Source organism: Lichenostomus cassidix, chromosome 2 (genome assembly GCF_008360975.1).
Source record: "Lichenostomus cassidix isolate B80296 chromosome 2, HeHo_3.0, whole genome shotgun sequence".
NCBI classification, from domain to species: Eukaryota; Metazoa; Chordata; class Aves; order Passeriformes; family Meliphagidae; genus Lichenostomus; species Lichenostomus cassidix.
This window is the reverse complement of record NC_139482.1, coordinates 93,689,815-93,705,613: the sequence shown is the minus strand read 5'-3', so window position 1 is coordinate 93,705,613 and position 15,799 is coordinate 93,689,815. Positions and strand designations below refer to the sequence as shown.

At 37.7% G+C, this 15,799-nt stretch overlaps 1 protein-coding gene across 2 annotated transcripts in view; it reads left to right on the top strand.

Moving 5' to 3' along the window:
• ZNF407 (zinc finger protein 407) overlaps window positions 1-15,799 on the top strand; it is a 334,983-nt gene that overhangs the window by 226,941 nt on the left and 92,243 nt on the right. For both annotated transcript variants that reach the window (XM_085052423.1, XM_085052424.1), the window contains exon 8: window positions 9,011-9,189. In XM_085052423.1, coding sequence (XP_084908549.1) covers window positions 9,011-9,189 — 179 coding nt within the window. The remainder of the gene's footprint in view (window positions 1-9,010; window positions 9,190-15,799) is intronic.

Sequence of the window (15,799 nt, the reverse complement as noted above, 5' to 3'; positions counted from 1 at the left end):
TCAATTAAATTCATCCCAGCCTTTTTAAAAAATGGATGTTTTCCATGGCCTCATTTCAGCAAGGTATTTGATCATGTACATAAATTTAACCTTGTGAGTCATTCTTTTGAAGTCAACGGGGGCTGCTTGTACTTAAGCCGCACAAATGCGTAAGTACCCTGATTGTTAAATCAGGGCCTAGGATACCTAAAGCCCGATCTCCATCCTCACACCACTGCAGAGATGCTGTTTCTCAGACCAACTTCTCTTTTATGCCATCTGCTCCAAGAAGAAAGGAAAGGGGGAGGGAGGAAGCCCATGAACAATGGAGTGATTATTCTCAGTTACTGTGAAATAGATGAACTTCACCTGCTATTTCTGCCACTTAAACCTTGGCTGACACAGTGCAGCAGTGCACTGTGCACAGCAGACCCCTGCATCCCTCATGCTGCAGGCACACAGGACCTTGAGCTGGGCCATCACTGAGACCACTCTGCCTGCAGCATGATGGAAGCCAGGAGCTCTAGCAAATGCTACAGAGAGTTTTCAGAAGCAGATCAGTCCTATGAAAAATTGTTTGGTTTTTGTTTCTTTGGTGGTTTTGCTTTTTTTTTCTTCCCTAGTCAGTAAAAGGAGACATTGAGCCTCTCTTCGAAGAGTTGCTGGGGCAGACTCACAAGCTGAGCAGCCCAGCTCTGCACAGCACCTATAGGACAGTGAGGACCACAGCACAAGTGGAGAACTGAGGCACATTTCCATACTTTTCTGTACCCTTTCCACCCATTCCTTCCAACTCTAGCAGGTTGGACATAATTTGCAGATTTCTGTCTAAAAGCCTCTTCTTTATTTCTTTCTCTTCTTGTAGAAAATAGAATTAATGGAAGCATTTAAGGCAGGAAGCCTTATTTCCTTGGAATCAGAGAAGTGGTTTTTTCCTGAAAAAATCAGGTTTTCTTTAAATTGTGGAGTCTGTTGTGTTGGGGTTTTTTAACAAAAATACTCTGAATGAAATTCATGAGTAGATCTAGATGCCAGCACTGGGTCTATACTTTGGTTTCTGTTCATTGTGCAGGGTTGTAACTGGCTTTACAGATTCCTCAGAGGTAAACAAGACTAGAGTACATCACTTCTTATTTCCCTTCAGAATATCCAATTACCCTGAATTTGCCTTTAAAAGCACTCACTTCGGCTATCGTAATGATCAATTACTTGAAACTGGGAATTTTCATTCCAATACATTGTAAATAGAATGGTGGATCCGTGGCCAAATTACAATTTGGACATGCTAGTCTGCTGAACGGAGCTCAGACACAAGCAGTAATTATCAATCTTCCATCATTTTCTGTGCTGACGCACAAGTTTTTGCTGCTTCCCTACAGGGCTCTGCTACTTTTTAGCAGCCAGCATTGGACATCTGTCACACATACTGTATGTCATAACAAATAGATCATTACAGAAAAAATGCAAAGCTAAAAATGTAGAAAAGCAGAAAACATTATGATTATTATCCCTGGGTGTTGGTATAATACTATCAGAATAAATCCCAAATACATTTTTATTATTTTCCTTGTGAAACTGTCTGTATTTTAAAATCTCATTAAAACATGTAAATGTAGTGTATTCTCTTTTATGGGCTACTTCATATTTTCTGAGTGGCAATACATGCAATACATGGCAGTACAAGAAAACATGGCAATACATGTGACCACCAGGTCGCTGGGCATGCATTTTTATGACACTGTGGGTGTGTATTTCAGTCATCTTTTCTCGGTAGAGTTGAAAAGCTGTGAGCAAATATTCACTGCAGAAGCAGCTACGCTGATAAAGGCATTGCTTTTCCCCAGTACCTCATTGCCACTGTCCACCAGAGGTCTTTGGGAACAGCCCAGGGAGGTGTTTGCCTGCAGTGACACAGGCAGAGCTGAGCTGGCACTGCGTATGTTGTAGTTGCCCTCCTGAATTCCCACAGAGCCCTGTGCTGCTAATTCTGGCAACAGTATCAAGTAAGTCACTTGGTAATTGAAGTCGGTTGCAGAGCACCAGCACTTTTCTCCCTGTGATTGTTCCCCACTCACTTAAAACCTAAGTAAAAGGTAGAACTTTTGCTTTTAAAGGCAAAGAGCATGATAAAAATAACTCAGGTGCATGGTAGTAGTAAGATGGCTGAGCAAATCTATTACATTTCTTGTACATATATACATAAATATGTATGTGATATGTGTGTCTGGATATATAACAATTATTGCAGTTTTACAATGTTAGTTTCAACACATTACGAAATGTATTTTTGGCTATGATATTTTGCTATTTTTTTATTATTTCTTGTGCAATACTGTATTGATTTGTAGCACTGAAGGGGTAAATTGATACTTAAACTTCTAAACTTGCAGTCTGAATTGCCAGTAGTGTGTGCAGATTAAGTATTATTATGTAGCTAGTGTGCACTAACTGGCAATAAGTTTATTTTGTTTTAAAACCAGAACTGTAGAAAAATCTTGTATATGCAGGGAAGAATTTTTGGTTGGTTTGTTTGTTTGTCTGGGTTTTTGCTAAGTAGAAGATGGGCAGAGGGACTGTCATTGTGGAGGTTTTGACTGAATAAGCCTGTTTGTATAACGTAATTACCACAGATCGAGGTATTTGTTTCTTTCCTGTCAAGAAAATTTTGGTCATTAGGTTGTTTACCACCACCCTATTGAATGCTAGTTTTCATACTGTTTAGTGACAGCAAGAAAAAAAAGGCAGGCTAGAAGGGTTGTGTTTTGGAAAGCAGCAATGCTGAAAACATTGCTGAAAACATGTAAACCTGAAATGTCCCTGCATTTAACTGAGTGTGCAGGAGCTCTTGCTGCTGCAAGGAGTATCCAGGAGTTCCAGAACTTGTGGCTGCAACTGGAAAATGCTGAGCATGAAAGTTATTACATCCGCTGATGTGAAATGTGAATATATTTAAAGCTTAAAGCAACTGGAAAGACTGTAGAGAGAACCTGATGATTCCTCAAAGTGAGTTGAAAGGAACTTGGTCTCTGGAGGTCTTCCACTAGAGGTCCAGGTATCAGAGGATTCTACAGCTGAGCGAGGTGTGTTGGACATCTAGCACTGTTAGCTGGATGCAGGAGGATAAGAAATAAGTTAAGTTTAAGTTTTAAGTTTGTAAAAGTGAGTGATCAACTGAAGAGTAACTTGCCTATGATTTCAAAGGACTCCCTGCTGGTACTAGAACATGCTCTCCATCAGAAAGCATGTTTTAGTCCCAAAAGGCTTATGGTTTCAGAAAAGAGTCATTGGGCAAACGTTTATGAGCTGTGCTATCCATGAGGCCAAGCTAAATGTTCCGTATGACTTTGCGTTTCTAAAAATATATGGCTCTCCTTTTCTAGTGCAATTAGATTATTGCAATTTTGATTTAAAGACAGTTTTCCAATTCGATGGCATTTCTGTGAAAAAAATGCTTGCAAATGTTTGGTGAATAACTGAGGTTAAGAATCTACAATAGTGCATACGGCTTCATTGAGAAGTTTACTTTCATCATAACTGTGGTTTTTTTTTGGAAGAAAGTATCTGGAGACTTTGCTCCTTTTCAATCAAAATGCTACAATTTGTGTACTTGCAGGTTGCATACCAGAGTATAAGGTGTGCAGAAGACCTTCAGAATGCTGTTTATATGAGAGTGAACTTGATTCATACTGACAAACAGGAAAAATAGAAATCTTTTCAATCAGTTGGTTGTATCACTATGTTTGTTTTTTGTTGTAAATAGTGATGTCCAGGGAGCTGCCATAAGTCCTTTGAATTAGATGCATTTCTCTGCAAAAAGAGGATATTTATACCTAATGTCCTGGAGGAGATCTTTTGAAAAAGGTTTATTTTGTGCAAATAAGAGCCCTACAAGGTGCTAAAATTTTTAAAACTTAGTGGACTAGATAATTAACATTTTGCCTCATTTACACCTCTGAAACCTTCCATTTCCATGTCTTGCCGTAAGTATCTTTCTGAAAATGTCAGGCACTGCATAATAGAAAAGTGTTCTAATTTCAGTTTCTTATTAGTAAATAGGAAAAAAATTAATAAAAATGGATTACTTCCTGCTGTATTTCATTTAGCTGTTTAATACAATGCTAATATATTCTCATGTAGAGAACCCTTTAAAAATACAGAAACATTGCTATTATGCATGGGCAAATTTAGAATTAACAGATGTTTTGTGAATTTCTCTTATTTCATTATTTTTATCCAAAACACTGCATAGAAGACAAGAACAGCAAATAACTCTGGTATTGGGCAGCCACAGGTCTGCAGTTAAATACTGAACTTGGCTGCTTTCTGGGGCTGCTCAAACCAGTGCTGCTGGCTGAGGGGAGTGCAGAGCACAACCTGCTGCATGCAGCCACGAGGCTGGAGCTGAGTGCCTCTGCATGGGGCAGAGATGCCAAATCCAACCCTCACACAGCTTGGACTGCTTGCTGGTGAGAATGCCTGGCTGAGCTCTGCAAGACTGGAGAGAAGGAGGAGATGATGGGGGAATAGTGACTGCAGACAGCACTTACTGAGAGGACCTTCAGACTGTCTCTCCCTCTGGCACAGATTTGCTCCAAGACTCGTCGTTCCACCCATGTTTCCCTGCTACTGCCTTTGAACTCCCACCTCTGCCTTCTGCAAAGTGCACATCTGTGCTCTGTCATCCCAGACCCCTGAACAGTGCTGCTGTTTACAGTGGGGTAGGCCTAGTTTTGCTGAAGAATGTGGTCTTCTGCACACTATAGCTTGCCAATGCAACCGAGAAAATGTCTTCATATGGGTAATTATACTACCTTCTAGGGGCTAAAGGAACAATTGTACTTTTGGTTAAGGAGGACAGCAGTTATGAGAACTTTTGTCTCATGCACCAGAAGCATGATTTTCCCACTCTTCTGTAGACCAGGAATTCTGGTTTTTGGTCTTAGCATGATGGCCCTGTTGTTTTCTTTTTGATAAAAGAACTGAAGCATATATATGTATATGTATATGTACATATATATATAGGGATAGGAGAAGGAAGGCAAAGTAAACAGGGGCAGCAGCTTCTCACACTGACAGAATGTCTGGCCATTTTATACAACTCCTAACCTTCCACTTAATTTCACTCTCCCAGCAAAGTGGATCAATGCTGCTAAGAGGCAAGGGTGCAGATGGCTCTGGCATGGGGCATCAGGCTTCCTTTTCATTCTGTGGATGATGCCTGTGCAAGCTCAATGACTACTGAAAACTTGAATAAATTGTTGGCAGTTGGAGCATCCCAAATTAGGAGGGACAGAGAGGTGGGACTGGTCAGCCTGGAGAAAAGACTCAGGGGATGTCATCAGTATGCAAAAAAATATCTGCAGGGAAGCTCGAAAGAAGAGGAAGCCAAGCTCTTTTTAAGTGATGCCCAGTGACAGAACAGGAGGCAGTTGGTACAAACAGGAAGATAGGAGGTTTCCTCTGAACATCAGGAGACACTATTCAATTGTGAGGGTGACGGAGCACTGGCACAGGCAGCCCAGGGAGGGTGGAAGATACCTTTGGAGATATTTTGCAGCTGACTGAACATGGTCCTGGGCAACTGGCCATGGGTTGTCCTTCTTGAGCAGAAGGGGTGGACCAGACAATCTTGAGAGGTCTCTTTGAGTCTTAACCATGGTGTGATTCTGTGACTGAAGTACCATTTTGCAACTGACAAGTCATTTCCAGTTTATTGTGCTTGAATATGCATCAATTTAATTTATTGAGAGCAGAAAAAGGCAGAGAGATACCTGGTTGGCAGGAATGGACTTCTGATGGCAACATGGAATGTTAGAACAGCAGTGGGAACAGTGGGAACACATCACTGTGTGATGAACATTAGAGACAAATGCCCTTTTTTGTCTTTATCCAGAAGAGGTTTTGTGTTCATTTTAAGCAGTAGCTGCATTTCTCAGGAGAATCTTACCATCTGTCTCCCTTATTTCAAAACGTTATCCTTCACAGAAATGTGGGAGCTCTTCTGCATGTGGAAAGTAGGCCTATGCCCTTCCCAATATATCAGTCTTTGATGGAGGAGGTCATACAGGTTTGCTGCATGGGAAGTATGGGCTGAGCTTTTCAGCTCCTCATATTTCCTGTTCATCTGCAATGTACCTTAGCAACATGTTCATCTCTTCTTTCACTGTGTATAGCACCGACAAGACACTGAAAACTCTATGCAGGCCTCCCTCTTCCCTTTAAGAGGATTTTTTGGGGTTTGCATCAAGTCTCAAACCTTTCTTCACATTTAGTAAGAAGACATACTGCAAGAGGTGAAATAAAAAGAGAAATTTTATTGTTTCTCTCCATCAGAATTGAATATAAACTCATTGACTATAGCTTTAGACTAACTAAGCCTCTCTAATGAGTTCCCTTCTTGTTACTGCAGAGCATGGACAAGTTGACAGAAATACATACATTTGATTTTCAAAAAGGATCATGAGGATGAAAGCATGCTTACATTAAGCAATGGGTATAATAATTTAACTTAGAAACCTCTACTTTAGCTTTACCGAAATACAGATTAGTCTCCTAAAACCTGCATTTATTTGTTTTTGGCTGTAATTCAGACTGGAACTCAAAAACCAGAAATACTTTCCTTAAATGATTTCTGTTCAGCTGGGCTCTATCTTCCAAATATCAGAACAAAGCAAATCTTTATTTTGGTTTATGAAGACCTGGAAGTGAATCTTACAATACAAGGTCTGTCAAAAGCTTAACTATCATCACTATTGCAACACCGTAATGTTTTAGTCAGATTCCTGTCATGACATAGTTTTAATAAAAATACAGTGGTGTTTAAAATCACAGACATGTATTTACTCACATGAGATGAAGTGATGTAACTACACACTTACACAAAGTCTTGGTGGGGGTGTTTTGTGTCAGACATATAATAACATGCTTGTACAGTACGTGGGAGAAGACTCCCAATAAAACACACATTCAAAGCACACTGAATAATTAAAAACCATTTTATATGCAGTACACTTTTGTCATGTCATATTTAAAGGTATCAGTTGGCTTCAGAAGTGCTTGCATTTGCCAGTTGTTACCTTCATGGTTTACCTTATGATGGCAATTGCTGCTTTGCAACCTAATATGAGGGCCATTTGTAATGACTTGTGATTTCATATTCCTCATTTATGATTAAGCCTTCCTGGCATTGTCACATGGAAAAATATGGGTTTAAATTTTTTATGTTTGTATGTTGGTGTGTTTAGTGACCGATTTTTTCTGATGACTGAATAAGTGAGACTTCAGGATTGCTGTTTAAAGTAGCTGGAGCAAATTTCAAATCAAAAGAGATAGAACTGGCCTTTTATGACTTGAACAGGCTGGGTTTTCTTCACAACTCTTACATAGGTTTCCACAGATCCTTTATATATTTCACAGAGATATTTCAAAGTAAAAAGTTTTATATCTTTCCTTAACATGGTATGAGAGCTGAGCTAAAAGAACACAGATATTTTATTTCAGATTCGTATGCTCTGCTTTAATCTACTGCCCTTTAAAGTATAACCCATGATAGCAGGTTACCAGGTTGTCTCCTGCTTTCATTGCAATATACACTACCTTTTTTTTCTTTTTTTCTAAAATACATATTTCATTTTAACAACATTTATGAGCATTGTAACTTTTTAAGGGCTGAATCCTGAAAGATGCTGAGGACCAATATTTTCTATATTTTTCAGTGATAAGTGTCTTCTCTGACATTCTCAGGCATCTGATCATTATACCAGTATATAGCAGATGGACATGACAGAGGGTGAGCTTTGGCAGCACCGTAAGGCAGATATCAACTTTACTATGACCATTTCCGAGGGAGAGACAAGCATTCCAGCAGAACTTCAAGCTGCTACTTCTAGTTTATTTTGGGGGTCCTTTTTTTATTTGCCTGTTACTGTTTTTATGCGCCTGCCTTTTTATGTGTGGTATTTCTAATAGGGGTGGATATATAACCAGTTGCCTAAAATACTACAGTTGTCTTATTTGAGTATTGGTGAACTATCATGCATTTATGTCATTTCCATGAGTGTTCATATTTTTTTCAGTTAGGCTGAATTACTGTTCTTACTTTGGTAATTATAATAGTATATGCTAGTAAGAAAGTCTGAAAGATAAACAAAACCCCAAAGCAATGGTACATGTGTACAGTCTGTTCTTTTGATTCAAGAGTAAATATACTGGCTATTTCTGACTGAAATCAATGGAGCAGCATTGTATTTTATGTAGGATTCATCACAAAGCTTGAATAAGTAGGAAATTCTAATGCAAAATAATTTTGTAATGAGACTGGAAAATTTTAAACACTAGCAATTAAAAATTACTGCCATATGGATCTCTTCATGAACAAGGGAAATGTGAAATCTTTTTTTATTCACTTTTTTTCAGAAATATGATTATAAATTCTGCTTTGAAACGTGTTAAACTAATTGTATATGTATTCTGACTTTTATGCATAAAAACGCCACTACTTTCACAAAAGCTGTGTTTAAGATGTAAACCAGAATCCATGTGTATTTCAGAAAGATGTAAACTTGAACAACTTGATTCTCTTTCCTAGGAGCAGTTCATAGAGTGAGATGAAAGTTGGTGGAACATACTTGCAAAAATCATTCACAGCAACTGCTGAATCTAGGAACTGTGTAGGAAAGGTTCTTGCGAGCACCATTGGGGATAATATAGGCATTTGTGTATTTCAGTTTTGCTAAGTAAAGAGTTTTGCTTACTTTCTGTCTGTCACTGACTACCATGAGAAAAACAGAAATTCTGTAAATGTAACAAATCAATCATTCTGGTTCAGATGTAATGCTCAGTTAACCTGAAACATCTTTGGGAGCCTTCATGCAAAGGACAACATTTGTGTAAAACCTAAAACGATGCAAAAAATGTACAGATAATGAAAAATAAGTGATGACTGCTGATTTTCTGTTATAACATTAGGTTTTATTTGAACCACTAGTGGGAAATAATATATATATTTTTTCTTTTTTTCATTGTTTTTTAGGTCTAACTGTGCAGAAAATATCCGTAAACACATTTTGCATACAGGAAAGCATGAAGGAGTAAAAATGTATAACTGTCCTAGGTGTGACTATGGAACAAATATCCCTGTGGAGTTTCGTAACCACTTGAAAGAACTACACCCAGACATTGAAAATCCTGATCTGGCATACTTGCATGCTGGTAAGGTTCCTCCTCCCTTTACTCACAAATTCTTTTTAAAATGTGCATGCTTAAATGATTGTAATAAGAAAACAAGAAGTTATTATCATTTATTCTGAAGAAGAATATAGTTTTAAAATGGGCTTAATCCTCAAGTTCTGCAGGATTGAAGGTTATGCATTAAGCACTGAAATCTAGTTATGTTACACAAGCAAATCTTGCAGTTCAATAAATAAGCATCAGAAATGCATGCTGTTTAGATGCCTCATTTTGAAATCCAGCTGAACTTTTAGGGACAAATATTTTCTAAATATTTTCTAAGTATTTTTTTATTGAGTCACTCTGCCCCTGCTATTCCCCCAAGAACAGAAAAGCAAAATTCCATAGGAAATACAGTGGCAAATTAATGTACTGCTTTAGAAAATCTTAGATTTCATTACAAAAAAGTAGACTGTTCCTTATTAAAAAATAGAACAGCAGAGATCAACCAACAACTTAGATGTACGTTTTCAGGCTTTGAGTTAGAGAGCACACACATGGAAGTCACTGGAGGAATGCAAAACAAAAACATTGCTTTGGAAACGATCTTAAAACATAAGAGATGGGGTGTTTTCTGTTTAGGAACAAGTTTTTTGGGGTTTTTTTTTGGTTGGCTTTTTTTTTTTTTTGGTTGGCTATTTTTTTGGTGGGTTTTTTTGGTTTTTTGTTTTTTTCTTATAGATTCTACAATTCAGAGTAGAAGGCAGAAGTTTAATGGAAGCATCAAGTTAGGAGAAAAATAAAGAGTTCAATGGTAGGAGGTTAGGAGAAATAATAAAAAATTAGTATGGAGCTTGAATGAAATGTAATCTTAATGCAGGAGAGGCAGATAACTTAGACATCACTGGGTGGAAAGACAAGTCAGAGCAGTGGGAAAAAAGAACAGATGGTGAGAAGAAAGAGTTGGGGAATCCAGAGGAGGAAGAAGCTATGTGGGCCAAAGTCTCCCTGAGATGCAAATTAATCTTCCATTGAATTATTACTATTAGTACGCCTGTGTCAGATTTGAATCTTCTGTAAGGAATTGCCTTCCTAGTTTTTGATACCCTCATACCTGTAAAAAACCAAAATCTGGAGAGTTTTCATGCAGCTTTGTGCAGTGTGTTCACTCTAGTTATTTTAAAACCTCTCAGTCTTCTCAAAATGACTGCTTGCTTTCCTGACTAGAGGCAGTGTATTATTTGTACCATATATTTCTATTTGCCAAGTATTCCACTTCATTTTGGAACCAATCATCATGTCATGTCAGCATATGGTGGATAATATCTGGATGTGCAAACAAAATGCCAGTTGGCGGAATACCAATTTCAAAATAGGTCAGAAAACTGATCACATTTCACCATAGTTCTCACTAAAGCAAATGAATATTCAACTCAGAGCTTAAATTCAGACACTGTTGGATTTTTACTACAATAATCCCACTTAATATGAAAAAATCAAATGCTTTCAATAGACAGATAGATATAACACAGAAAGCTGTAGCACTGATAGAATCACTAACATTCCAAAATTACAAACATTTTATGTACATTTTCATGTTATTTGGTCAAGACTATATCTGGGTAAATTAATTGTTCATTGCAGCATGCTGTGGTTAAAACTGTTCAGCTTGCTTGTCTTTGCAACAGAGGAACACAGTCATCAGTGTGTTGTATCCTAATGCTATTTCTTTTCTGTACATTCACTCTTATACTGTAGAAATCCCTTTGCACTAAACAGGGTACTGTGCAAATATATTACGACTAGTAAAAACAGATTGTCACCTATTATTCCCAGGCTCACCTAGAACTGGTATACAAAAGTCTTGAAATACTGTTCGCATAATCCCATTGTTAAAAGGATGATACTGTATTTTCCTTTCAAGAAGAAACACTACTGAAGAGGAACCTAAGTGATAATTGTGTATTCATACCATAGTTAAATTAAACAAAGTTTCTTTTCTTCTTTTCAATCCATTCCTGACTGCTGGACATCTGAGAGTTAAAGGTTTTAGAGAAGATTTCTAGAGGAATGAAGGACAACTCCTGTGCCCTGGCTAACATCCCTTATAAAAATAAGATTTGTTCTGTGGCTGTTTCACAGTTACTGATGACTTATTGGTCATTGGCTGCACCCACAGAGAATCTACAACACGACATAGAACCCCTTAGGATGATAGGAGTATGAAAGTGTCATACAAGATTGATTTTTCTTCCTTTTTTTTTTAACTTAAACATATTTGTCTGTCTTTTATGTTCTAATATTGCTTTGTAACAGGAAAGCCAGCCCTTTTGCTTCTTTGAGCAGATAGAAATAGGATAAGTCTCGTCACTGGCAAAGAGACAGACACCAACTCCAGCCACTTCACAGGACAGTCAGAAGCTCCTTCACCCACAGCCCATCAAGAGTGGAGCTGTGGGGTACCTTTAGGACCTGACTGGGAGTAAAAGTCAAGTCTGTTTCTTGTCTGTGAAATTAAGATTGGCAGTTGGATTTCTAATTTAAATTTAATGCTCTTTATAATTGTGGTGGGAAGAGTGGAAGCTTCAGACAAGCCTTAGCCTCAGATTTGGGCAACAGTTTAAATTCAAGGAGTCACTCTGGCCTGCACCTTCTAATAAAATGAATTATTTATTAAACAGACAAGAGATAACAGACGAAAGTTCTTAATCAGAATTAGTTACTACACAGTGTAAAACTAAAAAGGACTACTAGTAGACTACAGCATGATATAAAACAGTGAATGATATCAAGTTACTTAGAGCTAGCAAAAGAAATAGTATCGATTAGGAGCCAAATGTAACTTACCACTGAAATGACAACAACGTGCACAGATTTCTTCACTTAACCCCTGGGGAGTAACCATGAAGCAGGCGTCCTCACTCATGGGAGAAACTCTACATGTTTCCTGGGAAATGTATAGAGGATTTCTGCTTTGTGGAAGGTTGGTATGGCTCTCATAGCTGTAAAGTCTGTCAGTCAGAAATCCAGCTTATCTTTCCAGATCTCATTTCCAGCACTAAGATGTTTATTGGCAGTTGGGAGATGTTAACCCCATGGTGCCAAAATAACTCACTGTAAGACAGCTTGTCGTGTTTGAGTTATCTGACTGGTTAACAAGCAACAGATAAGCTCTGGTGGGGGGTAAGATGCTCTGCTACAATAATGTAATGCTCTAATATTAGTTTCTGTTTAGCTTTCTTTGGTAACTACTATACTGCTTTATGGGGTCAGTGGTAGTAAGGAGCTTGAGGAAGCTGCATTTCTAAGGGAGAGACTGTGGAGTGCAAAGTAAGTTGGCTTTTACATGTGTAAGGATGATACTGTAATTGCAAGGTGATACCACTTCTGTTTTAAATTGATGCATAGAAATCTGAGAAAACTAGGTCTTCAGACTTTCTTTCCTCTTTTTGCTATAGGCTCCCTCTGTCAAAGAGGGAGTTATTTAACAGTACAACTATATTCCTTATAAATGTTACGTATTTTAAAAGAGTAACAGTCTGGATTATACTCCTGTCTTTAACTTTTAAAATTTACTACATTTGAACAGCAGGCCTTTAATGCACACAAGCCATCAAAGATATATGCAGCACATATAAAACTGTGAATTGAATTTGCTAGGCCACACTTCAAATACCAGTTTGTGCACTTAATTTTTATATGAATCATCAAATCTGTTTTTTAAAATGTCTATGTGTTGTTATGTAAGAGTGTAGTGCCTATTTCTTGAGATGCTCTGACCCCTTTTCTCAAGGTCTGTGTTAAAATTGAAATTTTGTTGGGAAAAAAGTCAGGAATCCAGACACTGTTATCCTTTATCCCCAATAATAATTCATTTTCTTTTTAAAACCACATGTAAGATACTGATAGATCTTATAGCTGTTCTAGGAACAGAACTTTACTTACTAGCAAGCTCAGGAATCCTGCAGTTAATGTTTTAGTGATAGAAATTTGGTTCTGTTGGAAGCGGTTTATATGTATTCTTGTTATCCATGTGCAGATCTGAATGTACGTTATTACAAATGGAAAATGAATGCAATAGATGAGTAAATTGTCATATGTTGGTGACTATCATTTTAGTGATTTTTGTAAAAAGGAGATTGATTAAAAAACAAATTGAGTTGCTTACTGTGGGTTTGTCTGAATTGGGAATTTCAAAGCAAGCCAAAGAAATCTTTTAATTCTTGTATGCATTGCCTTTCCAAAATTCTTGAATTCAACACTGTTTTCTTCTAACTGGTGTTACATTGCAATACCAAGTTGAACTGAGCCTGAATACTTTGACAAGTGGGACATGACAGGGGTCCATACCTCTGATAGAACTTGAAAGGGATCAGTACTCCCGTTTTCTTTCTCAGTGCTTTGTCTGCTTTGGAACAGCATTGCTTGGTAGTGATAATTTCACTTTGAACTAAATGTTCATCATTTAGGAGCTCTTGTCTTACAAACACTGTGATACTATTGTGGTGCATTATTTATGTCAAAACAGTGTAATATCTATGCCTGGAACATCTCCATTATTCCAATAGCTAGAGTCCATGGCATCTCACAGTGTGCCATAGTAGCCTTCTGTGGATACTAAACTGGTCGCAAGCAAAAAGCTCTTCAGAGAGAAGAGAAGCACTTTGCTCATTATTGGTTTTGTGATAATGTTTGGAAGTTATGTGGTGATACTGAGGATTTTTTCCATATCGTTATTTCCGTGCCTCAGTGTAAAAAGTGGAGATGATATCCAAGAATGAACATAACCCTAGAAATCAGAATAAACCGGTTTTTCACTGAGCAAAAGATATAATGATCCTGCTTTTTGTACAAGTTTCTTCATGTGCAAAATAGATGCAATGCTTCCATAGTTTGAGTCACAAAGATCTTGCTGGAAAATGGCTTCACAACAGTCAGCTGTGTGATTAGGGAACTGCTTAAGGCATTGAACAGAAAATTTGGTGATGTTTAATTCAGAATTAGCAGTCATGCAAAATATTTCTTGGAAGTAATTTTAAAAAAAAGAAATCAGTGAAGCCAGCTCGATTCATTGTAGTCCTTGGTCAGTTTGTTTTTTTTCTCTGACAGTGATACTACACTTGCAAAGCACTCAAATTTTCCAGTGTGCGGTGGGAGAGTCTGCTGCCCATGGCCCTGTGAGTAGGAGTGGAGGATCACTTACTCCTATGGATCCTGACAGAATGAAAAGTGTGAGCTGCTTCCCTGCACTGCACAGACATGTTTTGGGGAACGCTTGGAAGTACAGCTTTGTGTGCCTGTGCATCTGTGAAAATTATAGGTGCCTCTGGGGTTGGGCATTCACAGAACAAAGATCGTGACGATTGTGTTTTGGCAGTTGGCTGCCTACGTGGTGATTGAACGCTTAGTGTTCGTGAAGAGTTACATAATTCATGACCAAATGATAGATAGGTACTTGATTATAGTGTATGAGTTGCTTCACAGGGAGAAAATATCAGACATGAGCTACTCGTAGTCTAGCTGAGAAAAGCCTAAGAAAAATCAGTTACTGAAAGCGTAGTCAGACAAATTGAAATGAGAAACAAGGTGCAAACACTTAAATATGAGGTCAATTGAGCTCTGGCAGCAACTAGCAGAAGAAATTATTCTTGTTCTGTTCCTTTGAGCTTTGAGAAGACTGGATGTCTTTGTGGAAAATAGGTTTTAGGAGGACCCAAGGTTGCTGGGCTCACTGCAAAATGTGAGGGGCTTTGATATACCAGAAGTCAGACTATTATCTAATAGTCCTTTTTGCTCTTAAATCTTCAAACCGTGTTAATCTACAGCCTCTTGGTAAGGGCTGTGTTTGTGTCCAAAGTGTTTGGGTTTTGTGATAGCAGTGGAATAGCTGAGGAGAGAGGTAAGTCCCCCAAAGTGTTCTTTCTCAGAGAGGCAACAATCCCATCATCAGTGCTGAATTCTTACTCTTTTTGAGCCTGAATTGGAAGTAGACTCACCTGAACGGTTTATTTCTGGTATGTCATTAAATCCTTGATAAAATATCTTGGAACACACATTTTTTTATTTTGTTTAATATGTTTGAAGAATCCTTATAAAATTCTGCTCTTTACCCTGGCAGTTCCCTTACTGTGTTATTGTCTTCTCTTTTACATATATTTGAAATGTATTTTTGCAAACTTTAAGTGCACTTTTCAAAAGGCTGTGCTCTGAGTATGTTTCTCTTTCAGTTTCTTTAGCTTTTGAGAAATAGGGCTGTACCAGCAACCTGCAGCATGATTGCATCATCAAAAAGGGACAAAATTGTGATCCTATCAGTTGTAACAGTTGCAATATTCATGAATGGAATTCTGAAAGTTCAAATAGTTAATCCCAAATAAAATTGTGATCTTTATCCCACTTGACAGCTACATTTATCAAATTATTAAGAGAAAAAATTGATTGCTAAAAGTTATGGTGTGATCTATTATGTGATTTTATCAAGGTGTAACTGTATTACCAAGTGGAAACTGCAGACTTATTCAGAATGTGAATTGGACACACAGAACCTGATAATATAGCAATTATACTCGTATCCTAGTGCTTTCCTATTTTTAAATATTTTTTCCTACTCCTTTCTTGTGTCTTCTCATTCTTTAGTAGAAAACATAGAGTT